This window comes from Manihot esculenta, chromosome 6 (genome assembly GCF_001659605.2).
Source record: "Manihot esculenta cultivar AM560-2 chromosome 6, M.esculenta_v8, whole genome shotgun sequence".
NCBI lineage: Eukaryota > Viridiplantae > Streptophyta > Magnoliopsida > Malpighiales > Euphorbiaceae > Manihot > Manihot esculenta.
In genome coordinates, this window is record NC_035166.2 from 11,239,834 (window position 1) to 11,260,391 (window position 20,558).

Here is a 20,558-nt window from a genome sequence, read left to right on the forward strand (position 1 = left end):
TAGCGGCTGTATAAAAAGGTTCCATAATATTAATTTACTTGAGACATTTCTAAAAAATTCTCGAGATAACTATTAATTTTACTAAATTAAAATTTTAATATTTTAATAAATTAAGCTTTTAACAATTTAATAAGTAAAATAGTTAAAAAACTTAATAAATTAAAATTGGCTAAAATTTAAATACAGTGAATTAAAATTAGCCTACATTTCAGAAATTTAAATTATTAAAATATTAATTTTTTTTTAAGATTTCAGAAACTTTAATAAATTTAGTTAACATTGGCTTAAGTTTCAGTATTTTAAATTAAAGTTTCTAACAGTTTTAATAACATAAAATTTTTAAATCATTTTAATAAATTAAATTTTAATAATTTGGAAAAAAAGTCAAATTAAATTAAATTCAAATTTTTTAGATCAAATAAACTTTTATACCTTTATTAAAGTCAAATAAATTTGAATATAATATAATGTTTTTTTTAATAGTAAATATTATATTTTATAATTTAAAATATAAAAGATTTAGTATTTTATTTAATATATAATTTAAAAAAATACGTAAAAGTAGTAAATTTTTAAAATTATAAAAATAAAATAATATTTTATTATTAAAAATAATATTATATTTTAAATTGTAAAAATAAAATTTATTATATAAAAATAATACTTTATTATTAAAAAAATAATATTATATTAAATAATAAAGAAAAGTAAAAAAACCCACAAGGTATTTTTTTTATTTTTCTCTAAATAATAATTTATTTGCCTATTCCATAAAAAGTATACTAGCTTAATTGAAAAATAAATAAATAAATAAATAAATTGAAGTTACTCGGGTCTCGAACTGAAAACGAAGGTTTGGAGGACCATATCGTGCGAGTCAAGTTTCTCTCCACACTCCATATTGCTTGTTGGTAAAGCACAATCTCCATCGCCCCAAACACCAGATTGACGAGTAGTTGATCTTGGAGGACCTGCGGCGCCCATTCTTCTTCCTTCGCCCGATTGCAACCAGGTTTGATATCTCACTTCTATTTTTCTTTTATTTGTTGTGAGAAATTGTCCATAGATGATGTTAACAAACCAATGGCTGTTGGAAGATTAATGAAATTCACTGTTTTGGAGGTCTTGTTTTGATTTTCCATAAAGTTCAAAAGAACCTATAATGCTCGATAAGATTGGAGGCACAATATATTGTGGGTTTGATTTTCGATATTTTATTTTGGCTCAATAATCTTAGGGGTGATGGATTCTCGTAGCCCCCAATTGTTTTTGAATAATTCTCAATGTCCCTTAAGTGATGGATTGTTAGAGCAGTTTCTGGTGGAACTGAAATTATTGTCATTCTAAATTCATGAATCGAAGATAACGGAGAGAGTGAATTAAAAATCCTACTTACAAGCTGCTGATATAGTTCTATACAGAAGGAATACACAGTTTTAAAGACTATCAAATGATTAGGTATATGTTTATTGACAGTTGAGATAGTGTAAAGGCACCCATTATACTTTTATTTTTCATTTTCTTATTTATTTTTTGTCTAGCTGCAGATAGAGGATAACATTAAGAAAAATTCCCACATTTATTTCTACTCCTAAGTAGTAAAATCCTATGAGCTGATTGTCAAAGTGCCAAGCAAATTTGCCTTCAATATGTATGTCTAAAAATTGAATAACCAAATCTGTACCACCAAATCTATGTATAGAAAACTGGTAGGGACCAGGAACTGAATCTCAGTTCTTGGTTGATACAAGGGAATGATATCAGTCCCTGATCATGCATCAGGAACTGGTCTCAGTTTCTAATTCCTGGTGCATACCAGGAACCGACACCAGTTCCTGGTGTGCACCAGGAACAAAAGTTCCATATGTGGCAATGGAATCATGTGGATTTAATAATATCATTGTTAGCTAGTGTCTGCATTTGGGGGATCAAGAAACTCTCAGATTAGTTGTTTTCGACACATCTGCTACTTTAATCTCCAGCCTCATAGTAAGTCTAAATATTCTGGTTCCAGTAAGTAAGCAATTGAAACTTCTATTTTATCTTATTATCCTAATTAATATCTTTATATTTATATTGATCTGTTGAATTTTTGAAGTGGGTACAATTTTTAAACAAATCTGACAGACATGCTTCATAGATTTATGAAATTATTTGAGTTCAATTAATTATACTCTTTTGACTGTCAATTACAAAAAATAACATCCACCCATGAATTACAATGATCTATAAAACACACACATTATTCCATGGTTTTGATTTTTTTTTTTCTAATTCAAAATTTATCAGTTTAGGAACACAAGATTAGTTTAGGTAATAGGTACCCATGTGTCTATATAGTTTTAGATCAAGAAAATTCCTTTTGATTTTTCTTTTTTTAGTTGATGGTTAAATTGATAATGCCAAGATCCCATTGGAGCTTGACATGTTTTATTTACCATTTCTGATGAGATTAACATGGATTCTTTACTTAAAAGACAGCAAATTCAATGAAAAGTATGAAAAATGAGTTGATTACCAATGAGAAAGAGCAAAAACTTGAACCTGCAGGTTCCAATTTGCTGCAAAAGAAGACAAATAAGAAATGACTATAAACTATAGATGAAGTTAAAAGGAACCTTGTAAAAATCCAAAACATAGATTCTAAGAAAGCTGTCTTTGCTCACTTGTTTTTTGGGGCAATTACGCTTAACACAATGGCTAACTAATGAACCTAAAGCATCATTTGTTTTTTGGACTATGTGCATGGAAGTTGGTGTATTTCATATTGACAAATGCTTCTGTTTGAACATCTGGACAAGACAAACAGAGGTGGAGGCCAGAATATTACTCATTGTTCTAAGAGAATTTTCTTGCTTTTGTCTATTCTGAATGTCAACTTCTGACAGATGGTTATCACATTAGAACTAGTGCATCCATAGAGCTGCTATTGTTGACTCAAAACTCAACTGAATCATTGTAACCCTCATATTGAGATCTTTATAGTCAGGGGTTGGAGGAGTCCCAAATCTTTGTACATTAATAGCCATATCTTTTATAATGGAAACCATATACTTTTAAGCTGATCTATTATTTCTCATATTGATCAATTGATTTAATAAAATGAGTATTAATAAATAGGCAACTATTAAATAATATGTAAGCAAACTCCTATGACTAAATCAATTGTAACTATTTTATTATAATGATATGCTTTAGTGGGGAAAAATTTCCCACAAATCGACAGACTTTTAATGAAGAAAAGTTTTGCTGCAAAAGTCATATCTTTTACCGGGGAAGATTTTCGCTGCAAAAGTTTTATTTTTAGTGGGAAAACGTTTCTCTAATAAACTATATTTTTAATGGATCATATTTCCCCATAGAAAATATAGCTTTTGTGGTGAAATAATTTTGCCACTGTGATCTTTTTTTCGCACTTTTAATGGCAACGTTGTGACTAATTTTATATTCACTACAAATTTTTATAGTGGTGTAATTCAAGATTATAATGTGGAAAACTTTCCCCACAAAAAATCTGTTTTCTTAGAGTGTCATTTGAATAGACGAAAGATAGAAATAAAAAAATGCTTTGAGAAACTGGATGAAAAGTAGTGACTTAAATGTAAAAATGAGCTTTATAAAACATTTTTCTTTAGCTTCATGTCTTCATTCCTTCATGATGAAGGTGGCTTTTAAATTTATTCTTCCTTCTAACTGTCCTTTTCCTCAGTAACATCTTTTTGGTTTACTGCATGAATAGATACCATAGCATGCAAAAAATGATTGGCAATCAAATAGAAAAACTTCACTTTATTCTTTTATTTTATTCTTTTTTGTCTCAGCTCCTGTTCAGTTTTGTGCTTAAAGTTTATGTGTGAATCTTTGTTTATAATTAAAAAGAGTGACGAATGCATGAAGCAATCCGATAATTTATGGGTTTCGGTATGCAAAGTATTTACTGGCACTTGTATTAATCAAACATTTATTTGTGAATTCAAATGGTTTTAGGAATTTTAAGTAAAACACTTTTGTTATTTTTAGGGTTTTCTAATCGTTTGTGGAGAATAACTTGCATTTGAAAAATAATTTCCAGTGGAAAATGTTTTCATTGAAAAAAATTTCTAATAAAATGACTTATTTTTCATTGTTTATTAATTTAAAAAACAAAATATATTAATAATTTTATATATAAAGGTGTTAATAAGATTATCCAAAGAGGAAGTCATTTTCCGTAAAATAAGTTAATTTTTCCTTTGACTAGAAAAATATTTTATGTGAGACTAATTTTTTTGAGTGTCTCAAATGCCAACAAATGTAGAAAGCATTTTCTTGAAAAATATTTCCTAGGAAACAGAAAAAGCCTTAAAAAAAAGAACGGAATGAAATGATCTATATGTAAATGATAAAGAAGCTATGTTTTTTTTTATTTCAAAAAATCAAGATGATCAAATTATTAATAAGCCAATATTCAACAACTTAACTTATTCAAAAAAGGAAAAAAAGAATGTAAATGTGATTTGTCCATATCAATTTGTTAGCCATTTTTGGTTCGCAGGATAAATTATTGTCACATTTTTATATTGTGCTAAAATTAATCATTAGTTGTTATCTTTTTAAAGCCCAATTAAAACATAGTGATACTTTTAAAATAAAATCCTTTAATAATTTTGTTAAGGGCATATTAATTAATTTTTTTTAGTTTTTAATATTTATATCTTTTAATCTGTTGTAATTTTAAGAATCTTATTATTTAATATCTGTAATTTTTTCTATATATTATGTTTTTTTAAGTAGGGGATTGGGGCTATTAGACTTGAGCCTGAGTCTCCTAAGTGAGTAATATGTCGTTTTACCATTGGACCAAACCAGACTGGTCTTGCTATATATTATGTTATTTCTGTAGTTAAAATTAAAATAAACGTTTTAATTATTTTTTTAAAATATGTATTGTGTAAATAATTTTAACAAACCATAGAGAGCTTAGAGTAGTTTATCCCCCGCATATTACTCAAAACAAAATATCTATTTGGTTTGGCTAAAAAAAATCTATTTGGTTAGAAAAATCCGACTAATTTGCCTCTTGGTTCAAATCATTCTAGGGTTGTACTTCTTTCCAACTCAACTTTCTCTTTGCCTCCGGAATCCTCCAGAGCTCATCAACATGGCTAGTACCAAGGTCCAAAGGATTATGACCCAACCCATTGTACGTTTAACACTTATGCTTCTTGTTGTCTTTAACCCCCATCTTTTATTTGTGGCTTTTTTTTTTCTCCTTCCTCTCATTTGTTGCTTTACTTTGTGCTTACTGGGATATGCTGCATCAGAACCTGATTTTCAGGTTTCTTCAAAGTGTAAGTCAGTTCTTCGCTTATTCTATTCTTTTACTCATTTGGGTTTGCTAGGTTGTCCTTAATTGGAAGCTTAATACTCGCTTCTTCTTCTCTCTCTCTCTCTTTTTTATGTGGTTCTCATAGAAAGCCCGCATTCAAATATGGCTTTTTGAGCAGAAGGATCAGAGAATTGAAGGCCGAATCATTGTAAGTTTTGCATCTAATTTTAGTTGTTTTATTTTTATTTTTCCCGTTAGAAAATTCTTGTTTTATGACTCTTGGTTTAACTTCAAAGTTATTATTATTTTTCTAGTTTGGTTTCATGGGATAAAACTTTCAATATGTATGCTAATTAAATAAAAAAATTTGAAGGTTCTTAGAGGATGTTCCAACCTTTGGTTTGCTAACATTTCTTCTTGGTTTAGGCTTATCCATGCAATTCTATTTTCATTATTGTACTGCTGCGTTTGTCTTAATTTTAGTTCTTCTTTCACTGGTATTGAGATTCAGTATGCAGTCACCTGCACATTGTCTTTATTGCAGCTAACAAACTCAGTGACCTTTATTGTAATTCATTCCAGAATAATCAAGAATAACACTTTCTATTATCTTCTAACAAATTCTCATTTTTCTTTTCTACCTAAACTCTCTCTATTCTTCTTTTTCCTCTGCACATTCTTTGGTTGGGTTTCTGAGACCCTAATGTATCCTTGGTATAGTGTTTGAGTTGGAAGGTTTCTTGATTAAGAGTATCTAGAAGAAATGAGTGCTTTTATTTTTCCAGGATGAACCATTCTTTGCACTAAGTTAAGTTTCTATAATCTGGGAAATGGTGATTGATCTCGTTGTTATTAGAATTCCATAAAGCCTATGGAATTGTACTATTTTTTTTTTTTGGTTTTCTTTCTGATTTGTTGTACTTGTACCCTTCTTATATACACTATGCCTTGCCTTCTTGGACTTGAATTTGTCCTTCCATTGGCATCATTCATTTGCTTGGGAGTATTGGAATCTAAAGACTTCTCTTGTCTGCATCCGATCCTGCATTATCTGTCCGTCTGTTGAGAATTTAAGCTAAAAATAAAAATTAATGAAAGGAAAAGAAAGTTTTATGAAGACACATGTAGTTTTTTCTATTTAGTCATTTTCTTATCTTAATTAATGCCATGTTTGTCAAAGTGGAAAGGTGCCAAATTGCACACAGCAATAGTTAGAAAAAATAATTGTTTGACACCAAAACTAGTAATTGACACTTAAATCAACAAACATCACTATAATATCAATATTTCATTCATATTCATAATATCAATATTTCATTCATATTCATAATATCAATATGTGACATATAGAAGAACTAGGTATAGAAATAAGTAATAGTTTTGGCGGGAACAATTTTTTTAGCTAGCTTACTTGTATATAAATAGCTAGAAAGGCCTATTCAGGGCAATCATTCATCAATAAAGCTAACTATTTTTCCCTCCTAAAATTCTCTCTCCCTCTCTTTCTCTCTCAACTCCCTCCCTTTCTTCTCTCTCCCCCTCTTTCTCTTCTCTCTCTTTCTGTTATTCTAGTAACTATCACTAGGACTACCAGATCTGTTAGGGATTCCTAGCATTTGGTATCAAAGCGCAGCTGATTATGGCCAAACATGGTGCATTGGAGTCGCAAGATGACCAGATCTCAGATTGTTAGTGTTGATGCTGTGAAATTGGCAGAGTTCGAAGAGCAATTGCAAGAATTGCAGGATAATTGCCGTCAGGAATTCTGAAGAATTGAAAGGATTCAAGGATGAGATGAGGACCTGTATATGAGAAGAGTTGATTGCGATCAATGCCAGCCTCAAGAATTTTGTTCTTGATGAGTTGAAAGTATTGTTGATCCATCTGGTGGGAAATAAGGGCAAAGGAATTGTGGAAGCTGAGGGAGAAACTTCCTGTGGAGAAAGCAGAGGCATCTTGCCCATATCTAGAAATAGGGAAGTAACTCTCAGCCTGCTGGAGCTGCAATTACAACAAATCCAGAATCCAAAGGTAATCACCTCCCGAAAATTAAGCTGATTACTTTTGATAGAAATGAACCTAGAGCTTGGATAAGAAAATGTGTAAAGTATTTTGAAGTCTGTAAAGTCCTTAATGAATAGAGAGTAGGGATACCAAGTCTTTTCTTAATCGAGATAGATAATGCATGGTATCATAATCGAAAGAAAAATTAGAACTCTTATGTTTGGAAGGTGTTAAAAAAAAAAAATCTGTGTGCAAGATTTTGTGAGCTTGGATTAGAGGATGCGGTGGAAGAATTCATGAGGATTAGGCAAGAGGGTAGTGTTGGGAAATATCAAGATAAATTTGAAGAACCAAGGGTTAGAATGGAGACCTTAATGCTAGGGTTAGAGGAACCTTATTTTCTGCCTGTCTTTATTGGTGGATTAAGAGATGATATTAGGCTTATAGTCAAGATATTGAAGCCTAAAACTTCGTCCCAAACATGGGAGAGTACCAAATTATAGGAACAGGTAGTAGAGAATGGTAGAAAGCCCAAGCCATTCATTAAACCCTATCAATCAAATCCTAGAACTTACAAAACCAACTCCTATTATCAAAACCTTGTAACCTATAACAGGAGTACCTTACCTAATAAAAATTTTTCCTATCCACCAAAACCTCCCAATTTTGAATCATCTGAAAACTAGAAAGCCAACTCTACTCCTGCAATCACTCAACCTTCCACCTCCATTGTTCAAAAACCCTCCTACAATAACTAACTGTCCACTCAAGTTGACAAAATACTAGCTAAACCTTATGTGTGGGGAGAGATACTTTCTTGGCACATATGTAAAGCCCAATTTGTGCTAGATGTGTAGATAGAAGAGATTGAAAGTGTGGGCAATGAAGAGATTGAGCAGGGAGCAAGGAGCAGTGACTGCTGAGGCAGTAGAGGAGGGTAATGAGGAAATGACCTTGTCTGTTCATGCATTAAAGGGCAGCCAAGTACCAGACACCATTAAGGTGCGGGCATCTTACAGAAATAGGCAACACAGTTGTATGCCAGCCCCATTTCAGCTGTGACTGTAGTAGATGGCAGAAAAATAGCCAGCACAGTTATATGCAAGGCTTTTAATTGGAAAATTCTACATTCTCATTTGACACGAGGATTTTGGATCTTGGGAGATTTGACATGATATTAGATTGATGAAGAGTTTTAATCTATCCTTTTTTACTTTGAGGGAGCTACAATTACTCTTCAAAAGGATGGGAAATAGGTGACTTTGCAAGGGTTAACTGATATTAATCCTCCACTTGCATTGCTAGCTTGCAACAATTTGTCTCTACTAATGCATAAGGGGGCTAACTTCACCAGTCCTATCTTCTGTGTGCAGATTCAGTCTGAGGAACAATCAATCCAACCCTCTGTGAATTGTGACACTTTTAAAATTGGTGTAATTGACCTCCAATCCTTACAAATCCTCTTGGATAAGTTCAGCAGCACATTTGAGGAATCAAAGAGTTGCCACCCTATAGATCTCATAACCATGTCATACCACTACAATCCAACTCTAAGCCTGTGAACATAATGCCTTATAGGTACCCTTACTATCAAAAGGATGAGATTGAAAAGTTGGTGTATGAAATGTTAGCAACCTCCATTATTCAACCAAGTAAGAGTCCATTTGCCTCTCATGTGTTGCTAGTAAAGAAAAAGGATGGCTCTTGAAGAACAAGTTTCCTATTCCCATCATTGATGATCTTTTAGATGAGTTACATGGGGCAAAATTCTTCTCCAAGATAGACCTGTGGGATGGTTATCACTAAATTCGGATGAAACCTGAGGACATTTCTAAATTAGCATTTAGAACGCACCATGGACACTTTTAATTCAAGGTTATGCTTTTTGGACTCACAAATGTCCCGACCACCTTCCAAGCCCTCATGAATCACATCTGCCAACCTTATTTGAGGAAATTTGTCTTGGTGTTTTTTGATAACATCCTCATTTACACTAGATTTTGGGAGGAGCCTTTGAGGCACTTGAACAAGTCTTTCAAGTTCTAGTAGACCAAAATTGTATGCAAACTATCTAAATGCTCATTTGGTCACTCTTCTATTGACTATGTAGGGCATATCATAACAGCAAAAGAGGTGTCTATTGAACCAACCAAGTTTAAGGCTGTGAGTTCTTGGCTAGCACCTAAGAATGTGAAGGTATTGAGAAACTTTTTGGGGTTCATGGGTTACTACAAAAAGTCTGTAAAGCACAATGGGATCATTGCTAAGCCTTTTACTGATTTGCTTAAAAAGGATGCTTTTGCATGGACTCTTGCAGCTCAGCAAGCATTTGAAGATCTTAGAAGAGCCATGAGCTCTGCTCCTGTTTTGGTTCTACTAGATTTTCAGTAGCCTTTTACAATAGAAACAGATGCTAGCAACCAAGGCATGGGGTTTGTTTTACAGCATCCTATAGCCTTTATTTCCAAAGCTTTTGGCCCACAAGTTCTGTCTTTCTTTTTATGAAAAGAGTTATTGGCTATTTTGTTTGTAGTTTCTAAATGGTGGCATTACTTGGAGCAAGGGACATTTTTTATCAAAACAGATCATGAGAGCATAAATTTCTTGTTAGACGTAGGTTGCATGCTAATCTAGAACAAAAGGGCATATCCAAATTGTTAGAATTGGATTATAAAATTGTGTATAGAAAGGGAGGAGATAACAAAGTTGCTGATGCCTTGTCCAAGAGGCTTTCTTCACCTGATCAGCAACTATATGCCCTTACTTCTACGCCTCAACCCACCTGGGTGCTCTTAGTCTTGGATAGTTATGATCAAGACCTTAAGGCTGTTGAATTGATTTCTCAATTGGCAATAGATAAGGCTGCTATTACCCCCTTTCAATTCAAACACGGGCTACTGTACTACGAGCCTAGATTGTGTGTGGGAAGCTCAACTAACATGAGGCAATACTTGATTTCCTTGTATCATGACTCAACTCTAGGGGGTCATTCTGAAGTCAACACTACCTATCAGAGGCTAAGTAAATATTTTTATTGGCCTGGAGTGCAGTTTGACGTCTTGAAATGAGTAAAGCAATGTGAGCAGTGTGCTAGGTGTAAAAGGAAACATTGTGCTTTACCAGAATCGTTGCAGCCCTTGCCAGGTCCATCCCAAGCCTATCAATATATTTCTTTGGACTTCATAGAGCAATTGCCTAAAACTAAAGGCAAAAACACTATCTTGGTAGTTGTATGTAGATTTACCAAGTATGGGCATTTCATTCCCTTAGCTCATCCCTTCAATGCTGCAACTGTGGCTAAAGTATTCTTGGATTATGTTAAATTTGGGTCAGGCCTAACTCACCCCAAAAGCTAGCTCAAGGGGGAGGAGTGCCTATGGCCCATATAAGGGGCACATTACCCCTTTCCACAACCGATGTGGGATTCAACACACCCCCTCACGCCCAGAATTTTTACTGGTGCGTGACACATTTATGGGGCGCCCAACATCAGATGGGGAGGCTTGATACCATGAAACTTTGATGAAAGGAAGAAAAAGAGAGCAGAAGATTTGAGAGAAAATACTTGATTATTCCCCTCAAGCCAATTGGGGTATATATACTACTTACAAGAGTACACACTAGGTAATAAAATAAATTAATTTTCTAATTATAGCCTAATCATATCCCAATCATATCACACAATCATATCCCTAATTACCACTACAAATCTAGGCTATTTACAGAAATAATCTCAACACTCCCCCCTCAAGCTGGAGCGTACATATCATATGCTCCAAGCTTGTTACAAATATACTCTATTCGTGGTCCTCAAAGTGATTTTGTGAAAACATCAGCTAGCTGATCATTTGAGTTGACAAAGCTAGTAGAAATGCATCCGGACTCAATCTTTTGCCTAATAAAATGGCAATCCACCTCTATATGCTTCGTCCTCTCATGAAAAACTGGATTTGATGCAATATGGAGGGCAGCTTGATTATCACATATCAACTTCATTTGGCCAGTATCACTATATTTCAATTCCTTAAGGAGTTGCTTCAACCAGATGAGTTCGCATGTTGCTAAAGCCATAGCTCGATATTCTGCTTCTGCACTTGATCTTGCAACTACACACTGTGTTTTACTTTTCCAGGATGTGAGATTCCCTCCAATCATAATGCAATATCCTGAAGTAGATCGTCTATCTGAAGGGGAACCTGCCCAATCTGCATCAGAATAGCCAACAATTTGTGAGTGACCCTTGTCCTCATAGAGTAGACCCTGTCCTGGAGCTCCTTTGATATATCTAAGAATGCGAATGACTGCATCCCAGTGACTACTGTATGGAGTTTGAAGAAATTGACTAACCACACTTACAGCAAAGGAAATATCTGGTCGTGTGATAGTGAGATAATTGAGCTTGCCGACTAATCTTCTGTATCTAGCAGGATCTTTAAGTGGCTCCCCCTGTTCAGGAACAAGCTTAACATTTGGATCCGTGGGAGTGTCCACATGTCTACAGTTTAACATGCCTGTTTCTTCCAATATATCCAAAGCATATTTCCGTTGAGAAATTGCAATACCTGTTTTAGATTGTGCCACTTCAATTCCCAAGAAATATTTTAGTTTCCCCAGATCTTTAGTTTGGAAATGACTGAACAAATGTTGCTTAAGCTGAGAGATTCCATCATGATCATTTCCTATAATGACAATATCATCAACATAGACCACCAAGTAGATACATCTATTACCATTATAACGAAAAAATACGGAATGATCAGAATTACTTCAAGACATTCCAAACTGTTGAACTACAGTGTTAAATCGTCCAAACCATGCTCTTGGAGACTGTTTTAGCCCATACAAAGAGCGTCGAAGACGACATACTAAGCCTGACTCCCCCTGAGCAACAAACCCTGGTGGTTGCTCCATATAAACTTCTTTAGCGAGCTCTCCATGAAGAAAGGCATTTTAATGTCCAGTTGATGCAGGTCCAGTGATTAATTGCAGCCAATGAGATAAGGAGGCGAACAGAAGCTATTTTGGCTACGGGAGAGAAAGTATCACTGTAATCAAGCCCAAAAATCTGTGTGTAACCTTTAGCTACAAGGCGAGTTTTAAGGCGATCAATTTTGCCATCAGGTCCCACCTTAACTGTGTAAACCCATCGACAACCAACAGTAGACTTACTAGGTGGTAAGGATACCAGTTCCCAAGTTTCATTGTTATGCAGAGCAGTCATTTCCTCAACCATGACATTACACCAACCAGGATGATTTAATGCTTCTCTAACTGTCTTGGGTATGGAGACAGCAGACACAGCAGAGACAAAAGTATAATAGGAAGGAGACAAACGATGGTAACTCACAAAATTATAAATGGGATGAGGATTTCGAGAAGAGCGAATACCTTTTCGAAGAGCAAGAGGAGTAGTAGCTGCTGTAGTTGAAGGCATGACCGAAGTAAGTGATGATGGAACTGGGAGGTGAGTTATTAGAAGTACCTGCATTAGGGAGAGAAATGTCATTGTTATTAGCAGATGGGTGAGACCGACGTGTATAGACCTGAAGAGGTGGCATAGGAGTGGGAGATGGACACACTTGCGGCAAAGAAGAAATAGGAGCCGGAGATACAGGCAAAGCGCTAGGGACAAAAGTTTTGTGTGTTGGACTAGAAGAAAAGTAAGGAGAGGTTTCAAAAAAGGTGACATCTACAGACACAAAATATCTGTTAGTAATAGGATCATAACATTTGTAACCTTTTTGAAGCCGTGAATAGCCAAGAAAGACACATTTAACTGATTTGGGTTGGAGTTTATCTTTGCCAGGAGTATGATCATGAACAAAGCATATACATCCGAAAACACGCAGAGACAACTGGGTGGTATTCTGGTTAGGAAATAGGACAGAGTGAGGACTTTGATACTGCAAAACAGAGGAAGGCATTCGGTTGATCAAGTAACAGGCGGTGAGGACAACTTCCCCCCAAAAACGCAACGGAACATTGTGATGTAGGAGTAAAGTGCGGGCTGTTTCAATTAAATGTCGATTTTTCCGTTCGGCAACTCCATTTTATTGTGGATTAGAAGAGCAAGAAGTTTGATGAGCAATACCCTGAGTAGACAAGAAATGAGTGAATGAAGAAGATAAATATTCTCTTGCATTATCACTTCGCAGTATCTTAATGTGAACACCAAATTGATTATGTATTTCAGCATAAAACTTTTGAAAAATAGGGAACAAATCAGAACGATTCTTCATCAGAAAAAGCCAAGTGCAACGAGAATAGTCATTAATAAAGGTAACAAAATATTGAAATCCCAGAGTTGTACTAACCCGATTTGGACCTCAAATATCTGAATGCACAATGTCAAACATAGAACTAGCCCTATTATTGATTCGTTTGGGAAAAGAAGCTCGAGTTTGAGTTGACAAGACTCACATTCTAAAGAAGGCAAGGAAGAGAGGCCATGAACCAATTTTTGTAACTTGTTCAGACTTGGATGTCCCCAACGACTATGAATGAGTTCAGCGGAGGTGGAAGTAGTCAATTTGCTAACAGAGATTAGGTTGTATGGACAGTCTGGGGTAAATAAAACATTAGTCAAGGGGATAGAAGGAAGGAGATATACGTTACCGATCCCTTTAACTTGAGTTTGTGAACCATTAGCTAATGTGACTTTAGATGGTGTGGAAGGTGAAACAAGAGTAGAGAAAAGAGAGGGATTACCAGAGATATGATCAGAAGCACCAGAGTCAAGGATCCATGAACCAATGGGTAAAGACTTGGTTAGATAAGTAAAAGAATTACCAGAATGGGCAATATTTGATTGGGCCATGGAGACTGAATCTGAATCTGTATTGAGGGTGTTTTGATTCTCAGACATGTCGAGAGAGATTCTGAAACAACAAGAGACCGAGTAGGGACCCGAATCTGCAAAAAAGAACGCCTGTGAACAGTAAATCTGACGACTGCACCTACTGGGCTTTGATCGCCGGCGCCGGGCAGAGTTGGGAGAAGAATCGCCAGCGTGAAACGGTCGCTGGAAAGTGGGGCACGCGTTCGCGCGTGGGTGAAAGACGTGTGAAGGCGAGCTGATCTGACGACCGGACCTACTGGGCTTTGGTCGCCAGCGCCGGGCGAAGCTGGGAGAAGAATCGCCGGCGTGAAACGGTCGCCGGAAAGTGGTGCACGCGCCGGCGCGTGGCCGGAAACAACTCTGCGCGTGGAGGCGCGTCTGGAGGCGGTGCTTCGCTGAAAAGTAAATCAGAGGCTTGCATGGAGAATGGGCTGGGTGGTGAGACTAACTGATTTCCATAAAGTCACTAAAGCAGGATGTCAGATCTGCAACTCAAAGGTGAACCAAATTTATTGGCTCTGATACCATGTTAAATTTGAGTCAGGCCTAACTCACCCCAAAAGCTAGCTCAAGGGGGAGGAGTGCCTATGGCCCATATGAGGGGCACATTACCCCTTTCCACAACCGATGTGGGATTCAACACACCCCTTCACGCCCATAATTTTTACTGGTGCGTGGCACATTTATGAGGCGTCCAACATTAGATGGGGAGGCTCTGATACCATGAAACTTTGATGAAAGGAAGAAAAAGAGAGCAGAAGATTTGAGAGAAAATACTTGATTATTCCCCTTAAGCCAGTTGGCAGAAATGAGTTTTGAAAGGAACCAATGTTATTTTTTTTTCTGCATGGAGCCCCTACAGGGATAAGATCTTTACTAGCTTATTTTGGAAGGAGTTCTTTCAGTGTTTAGACACTAAGCTCTATTTCACTACTGCCTATAATCACCCTCAAAGTGATGGCCAAACAAAGAGACTGAATCAGTGTTTAGAAGGCTAGTTGAGATGCATGGTGCATGACAAGCCTACTATATGAGCTTAGCGGATTTCTCTTGCTGAATGGTGGTATAATACTTTTAATCACAATGCTATTAAAATGACTCCTTTTGAAGCATTATATAGCTATTATCCCCCAGTAGTTCTTATGGTTCCTAGTTATTCCTAATGCGCAGGTAACTGTGGGATCCTTACACGACTTACTAAGCCAAAGACAAAGTTGAATGACATATTGAAAGAGAACTTGGAGGTTGCTAGAAAAAAAAATGAAGCAGCAGACTGACAAAAAGAGATTTGAAAGGGTATTTCAGGTAGGAGATATGGTCTATCTGCAGCCCTACAGATAGACCTCATTGGCTCTTAAGAGAACCTTAAAGCTTTTAGCCAAGTTTTATGGGCCTTTCAAAGTGATAGAGAGGATTGGACCTGTTGCTTATAAGCTGGATCTTCCTCCCTCTTCTTCGATTAACCCTATCTTTCCTTCGTCACGTTTAAAGAAGAAGTTTGGAGATAATGTGGTTCCCATGGTAGAGCTGCCTGGCATGTTAGAAGAGGAAGTGATTGTAGCTCCCCAGGAGGTGCTTCAGACTCGAGTGATCTCAAGGAAAGGATGGCAGATACTTGAGGTGTTGATCAAATGGCAGAATCTGTCTCCTGATGATGCTACTTGGGAGGACAGCTCTTTTATTGTAGCTCAATTTCCGGACTTTGTGCATTCCTTGGGACAAGAATGTGCTCAAGGGGGGTATTGTTACATATAGAAGAACTAGGTATAGAAATAAGTAATAGTTTTGTTGGGAGTAGTTATTTTAGGTAGCTGACTTGTATATAAACAGCTGGAAAGGCCTATTCAGGGCAATCATTCATCAATAAAGCTAATGGTTTTTCCCTCCTAAAATTCTCTCTCCCTCTCTTTCTCTCTCAACTCCCTCCCTTTCTTCTCTCTCTCTCTTTCTCTTCTCTCTCTTTCTGTTATCCTCAGTAACTGTCACTGAGACTACTAGATCTGTTAGGGATTCCTAACACAATATTTGATTCAGAAAAAAAAAAGGAAGAAAAAGAAGAAAAGTTGCCATTCATAATTATGCATTATGTTCATGAAAAATAACATTAAGTGATATAAAGTATTGAACTCAAAGGAATGAAACATTATGTACCTAATCTACTCAAGTTTCTGGCTTGAAATAACCTATGTTATGTGTCACTCTTCTTCTACTAATGTGCTTCTACCATCGTCCTTTTACTTTTCTTTTTTGTTGTAAAAGCTGGATGCCTTGTGCTCTAACAGAAGCTATGGAGCAAATAGATGCTATCATTTTTTATTTTACCATTTGTATCTCATGCTTCGACACCCTTGCCTCCAAAGCCCATGATGTAGAAATAATTAATCATCTAGTAGACATTTTTAAGTTGAAGAAGCTTAATTTTTTTTAGGATTTGGTAACTGTTATACTCCTTGTTGCAGGCTTCTTAATGGTGAGGATTAAATTGAGTCACGGAGCTTGATTGCTTCCATATTTTTTCTTTTCCATAATATTTAAGGATCTCTTCACTCTCTAGTTGAATGTAATCATGATGCTACTTTACTGGTTGGCTTTTTCACCTTGCCTCGTGCCTACCAACCAAATCTGACAGAAGCTTTATCTCATTTAATTTTTTAGTGCTGTTTGCAGTAGATGCTACATTATTCATTTGGTGCCTCCTTTAGCACTATCCTTTCTTGTTTTCAGTTGGTAATTCTGTAGAAAGAGTCTCTTTGGTTCAAAGTTGTCATGTAGATTTTTTTTTCCTTTTTCCAAAGGTAAATGGTATCTTTTTAAATTTATTTGGAAAGAGATATAAGAGCAATGATGGCTTTTGCAGCAAAAAATTTCATTTTCAATGAGGTGTCTCTTTTAAGCAATGTATTTGATGTCTTAATGCCTATTTGATGTTCTGATATGATATTTTTGCTTTTGAATTTGCAATAATGGGAGAGTCCAAGATGTTACGATATTTGATCTGGTGAAGTGACGTTGGCTTTGATAGAATAAAGAGTAAAAAGAGAGATTTTTGGAAACTAATGAGGGAAGAACTGATTGTATTGATGAGCAACAATATCTACACAGCAGGTTTACAATCAGGTTCCTCTAGTTTTATGGTAGGAAAATAACACAGCAAGAAAACTCTCAATACTCAGATAAAAAAGGAAAAGAAAATGACTGGAAAATCCAGCTGAACTTTCCCGTGCAGATGACACCACTCTGCCCTCTCTATTCCAGAGAATGCACTGAATGCCAAAAGATGCCGCTCCCTCTGCCCATTCCATCCTTAAATGCTGGAATGGAATCTTCTGTTGTAACTAATTCCTGCCAACTATCTTTTCTCCATCATTCAGGGAGGCTGTTACATGTTTAGCTGCCATCTGCCCATTCTGTTTCTTCCTTCTTCTGAAATACACCTTCTAACTTCTTGGTTTGGAGCCTTCATCCTTATCACAATTGAACTGTAAAGTAAGTATTATGCAGGCCTTAAATTTTTACATAATGTTCTTATACATAGTTCTCTCTTTTCTCTTAGTGAGTATAGGTGTGTGATTAGTTTGGGAACATGACTCTCTCATGTAGAAGAGGTTCTAGTTCATTAGATTGAACAAGTTCCTCGCATAAATGATTTTAAATAACAGCGTAATGACCTTTATTTACATTTTCATTTTTTTGGGAGGGTGGGAGCAGGATACTGTTACTGATACACGCTTCAAAAATAACGGAGGAAAAAACTTTTAATGGTTAATAACTGTTACAATGGTTACATAGTGGGAACGGAGTTCCCTTAATTGGTAATGGCCATTATCCACATATGTAGATAGGGATTCTTTTAGTTGTGGTGCAGAAGGGCAAAGAACTTATTTTGTTTATAATGTCTACACTTTCCATCTGTTAATCTTAAATTTCCCATCTCAATTTTTTCTTCTTCGCAGATCTTCATTCTTGAATTAAGATCATCAAATAGTGGAAGTTTATTTGAAGGGTAGGAGAACAATTAATCTACATTTCTATGTCCATCTCAGTGTCCCATCCCAATATTCCCAGTTGTTTTAGTTTTAAATTAATTATATTAATGATGTTTGAGAATTATAGATTTAATGTTTTTTATTTATATATTTATTCTTATTATTTAGTTGTGTAACTTAGTGTTAATTATTTATTTAAATATCTATTTATTTCATGATCTGTATATATTTTTAAAAAAATTTGCTTTGCATTAGGCCATTTTCATTATGTTGTGACTGCTACTGGCTTGTTTCCTTTACCTGCAGCCTATGCTTTCATTTAATCTTTCATCTATCCAACACACTCGGTGGTTGGCTTTCTCTTTTGTTTTATTGCTAATCGGTAGAGGACAGGAACTGCTTTTGCTTTGTTAATATTTTGCTGTTTGGATAAATAAGTGTATAGATGCCTATGTGGTATTTTTAGTTAAATAATTAGCATCTTTAATGAATTATAATGGATTTGGTGTTCATATTAATTGACAGGGCTTTGATGAGTACATGAACTTGGTTCTTGATGATGCTGAGGAAGTCAATGTCAAGAAGAAAACCAGAAAGTCCTTAGGTAAATCACCATGTTCAACTTAAATCCCTCACTCGTTTATGCATGATCTAAATTTTACCCTTTACTTGCTTAGGAAGGATTCTTCTTAAAGGAGACAATATTACTCTGATGATGAACACGTGAGTTAAAAACCATCTATCCGCTTATGGTCCCTGTGCTTTCATCGGCTCCCCCCCCCCCCCCCCCTTTTTCCAATGCTCTTCCTTCTTCCCTCTCTCTCTCTCTCTCGCTCTCTCTCATCATTCTTGCTTGTGTATTGCAGAGGGAAATGATGTCACCTGGCAATTATCGAGACCGCATAGTGTTTCAATTTGGGAGGCCCGGGAGTTTGAGCTATGTAGTGTGTAGTGCTATATTCGACACTAAAACGTGCTTTTTTTGGACCGACTTCAGGCTGTTAGGATATGAACTTTGAAGTTAAAATGATGATTTGTCTTATTCAACTTCGCAATATCCCTGAGTGTTGCACTAATGCTTGGTTGGATAATATGTTTTATGTCAGACAATTTTAAATTCATTTGTTAGTATCTATGTAGTGTGTAGTGCTATATATATTCAACACTAAAACGTGCTCTTTTGGACTGACTTTAGGCTAAATGTCGTTAGGATATGAACGTTGAAGTTCAAATGAAGATTTGCCTTATTCAACTTGGCAATATTCATGAGTGATACTAATTTAAGATTAATTTGATGAAAAAAATTTCGTAGATAAAAATATTTTTTAGAGATTATTCTATTATACGTTTAACCAATCAATGTTATTAAAAACGAAAATGAAAATTTTGAAGCGAACGAATCAATGTGATTATAAACTTAGATTATGGAATTGAATTGGATAAATTAATTAGAAATGCTGCAAGGTAAATTTTGATTAGTGTGCTAAATATGATGGCATATAAAGAAGATTCATTTTTATATTAAAAAAATTAAAATATTATTCATAGCATTATATCGAATAGATGTTACTTTAAAGATGTTTTTATGGTTTTTAAATTCTAATTTTAGTGTAGGAATGTATAATTATAATATAGAAAGATATTTAGTCCAATAGTCAAATTTAGATTATATTAAAAATTATTTTTTTAAATTGTGTTGGCAAAATTTATTTTTTAAATGAGTTGCACAAATTTGGTTTATTTAGACCAAATTAATTTAAAATAAATCTCACAAAATATTAAAATAACAACAGTATAATTCAATTATACATGTATTATATAATCTAAAATTATGTTGTGCGTCCACATGTACCGAAAAGTTTATTACTTATTTCTTTATTCACTTATACTTTCTAATTACAGTTCTCATTTCGTAAGTTTTTAATTAAATATGATAATTTGACTTATTATGATTTAAAACTTCTCATATTAAATTTTTGAAAAGCATAAATACTTCGATCCACAACATTGTTTAAAAATCGTATCATTGTCGTACTCGTATCATTATAATAGAACTGAAAATTAGTTCTGCTGTAACATATCAAATTCATCCTCATCATCCACTACTTGAATACTCTCATTAAGATAGCTATCCAGATTTGATTTATTTTTAACTTCTCCAATCTCAGTTTTATGTTTCAAAAATTGACTATCCAAATTCATCATTAATTTCTTTTTTTTATCCTTCCTCGTCTAAGTTTTCAATTGCAATTGAATATGCATGACCATCATTTATGTTTACATTTTCATTAGCAAACATTCTCTTGTATTCATCAAACTATTCATACACAACTGATTTAATTTTGTGTTAAATCCAAACTATTTCCATTCCCATACACAGCAGAGAGTGCAAAACCCATAAATTCCATTTTATATCTAGAAT

The 20,558-nt window shown here is 34.9% G+C and overlaps 1 protein-coding gene across 6 annotated transcripts; it reads left to right on the plus strand.

The window, feature by feature from the left end:
* The first annotated feature begins 843 nt into the window (after positions 1 to 843).
* LOC110618073 (small nuclear ribonucleoprotein E) lies at positions 844 to 19,376 on the plus strand. Of its 6 annotated transcripts, none has more exons than XM_043957442.1 (8): positions 844 to 1,012; positions 4,771 to 4,811; positions 5,079 to 5,182; positions 5,304 to 5,330; positions 5,454 to 5,516; positions 18,662 to 18,740; positions 19,003 to 19,133; positions 19,332 to 19,376. In XM_043957442.1, exons 3-7 carry the CDS (start codon positions 5,141 to 5,143, stop codon positions 19,086 to 19,088), a joined length of 297 nt encoding a protein of 98 aa, XP_043813377.1. In that variant the 5' UTR covers positions 844 to 1,012; positions 4,771 to 4,811; positions 5,079 to 5,140; the 3' UTR covers positions 19,089 to 19,133; positions 19,332 to 19,376. The 6 variants fall into 6 exon arrangements, with proteins under 6 accessions (XP_043813377.1, XP_021616791.1, XP_021616792.1 ...); XM_021761100.2 differs by having other exon boundaries at positions 846 to 1,012; positions 4,774 to 4,811; XM_021761103.2 differs by lacking the exon at positions 19,332 to 19,376 and adding an exon at positions 18,814 to 18,859 and having other exon boundaries at positions 872 to 1,012; positions 4,774 to 4,811; positions 19,003 to 19,269.
* Positions 19,377 to 20,558: the final 1,182 nt, after the last annotated feature.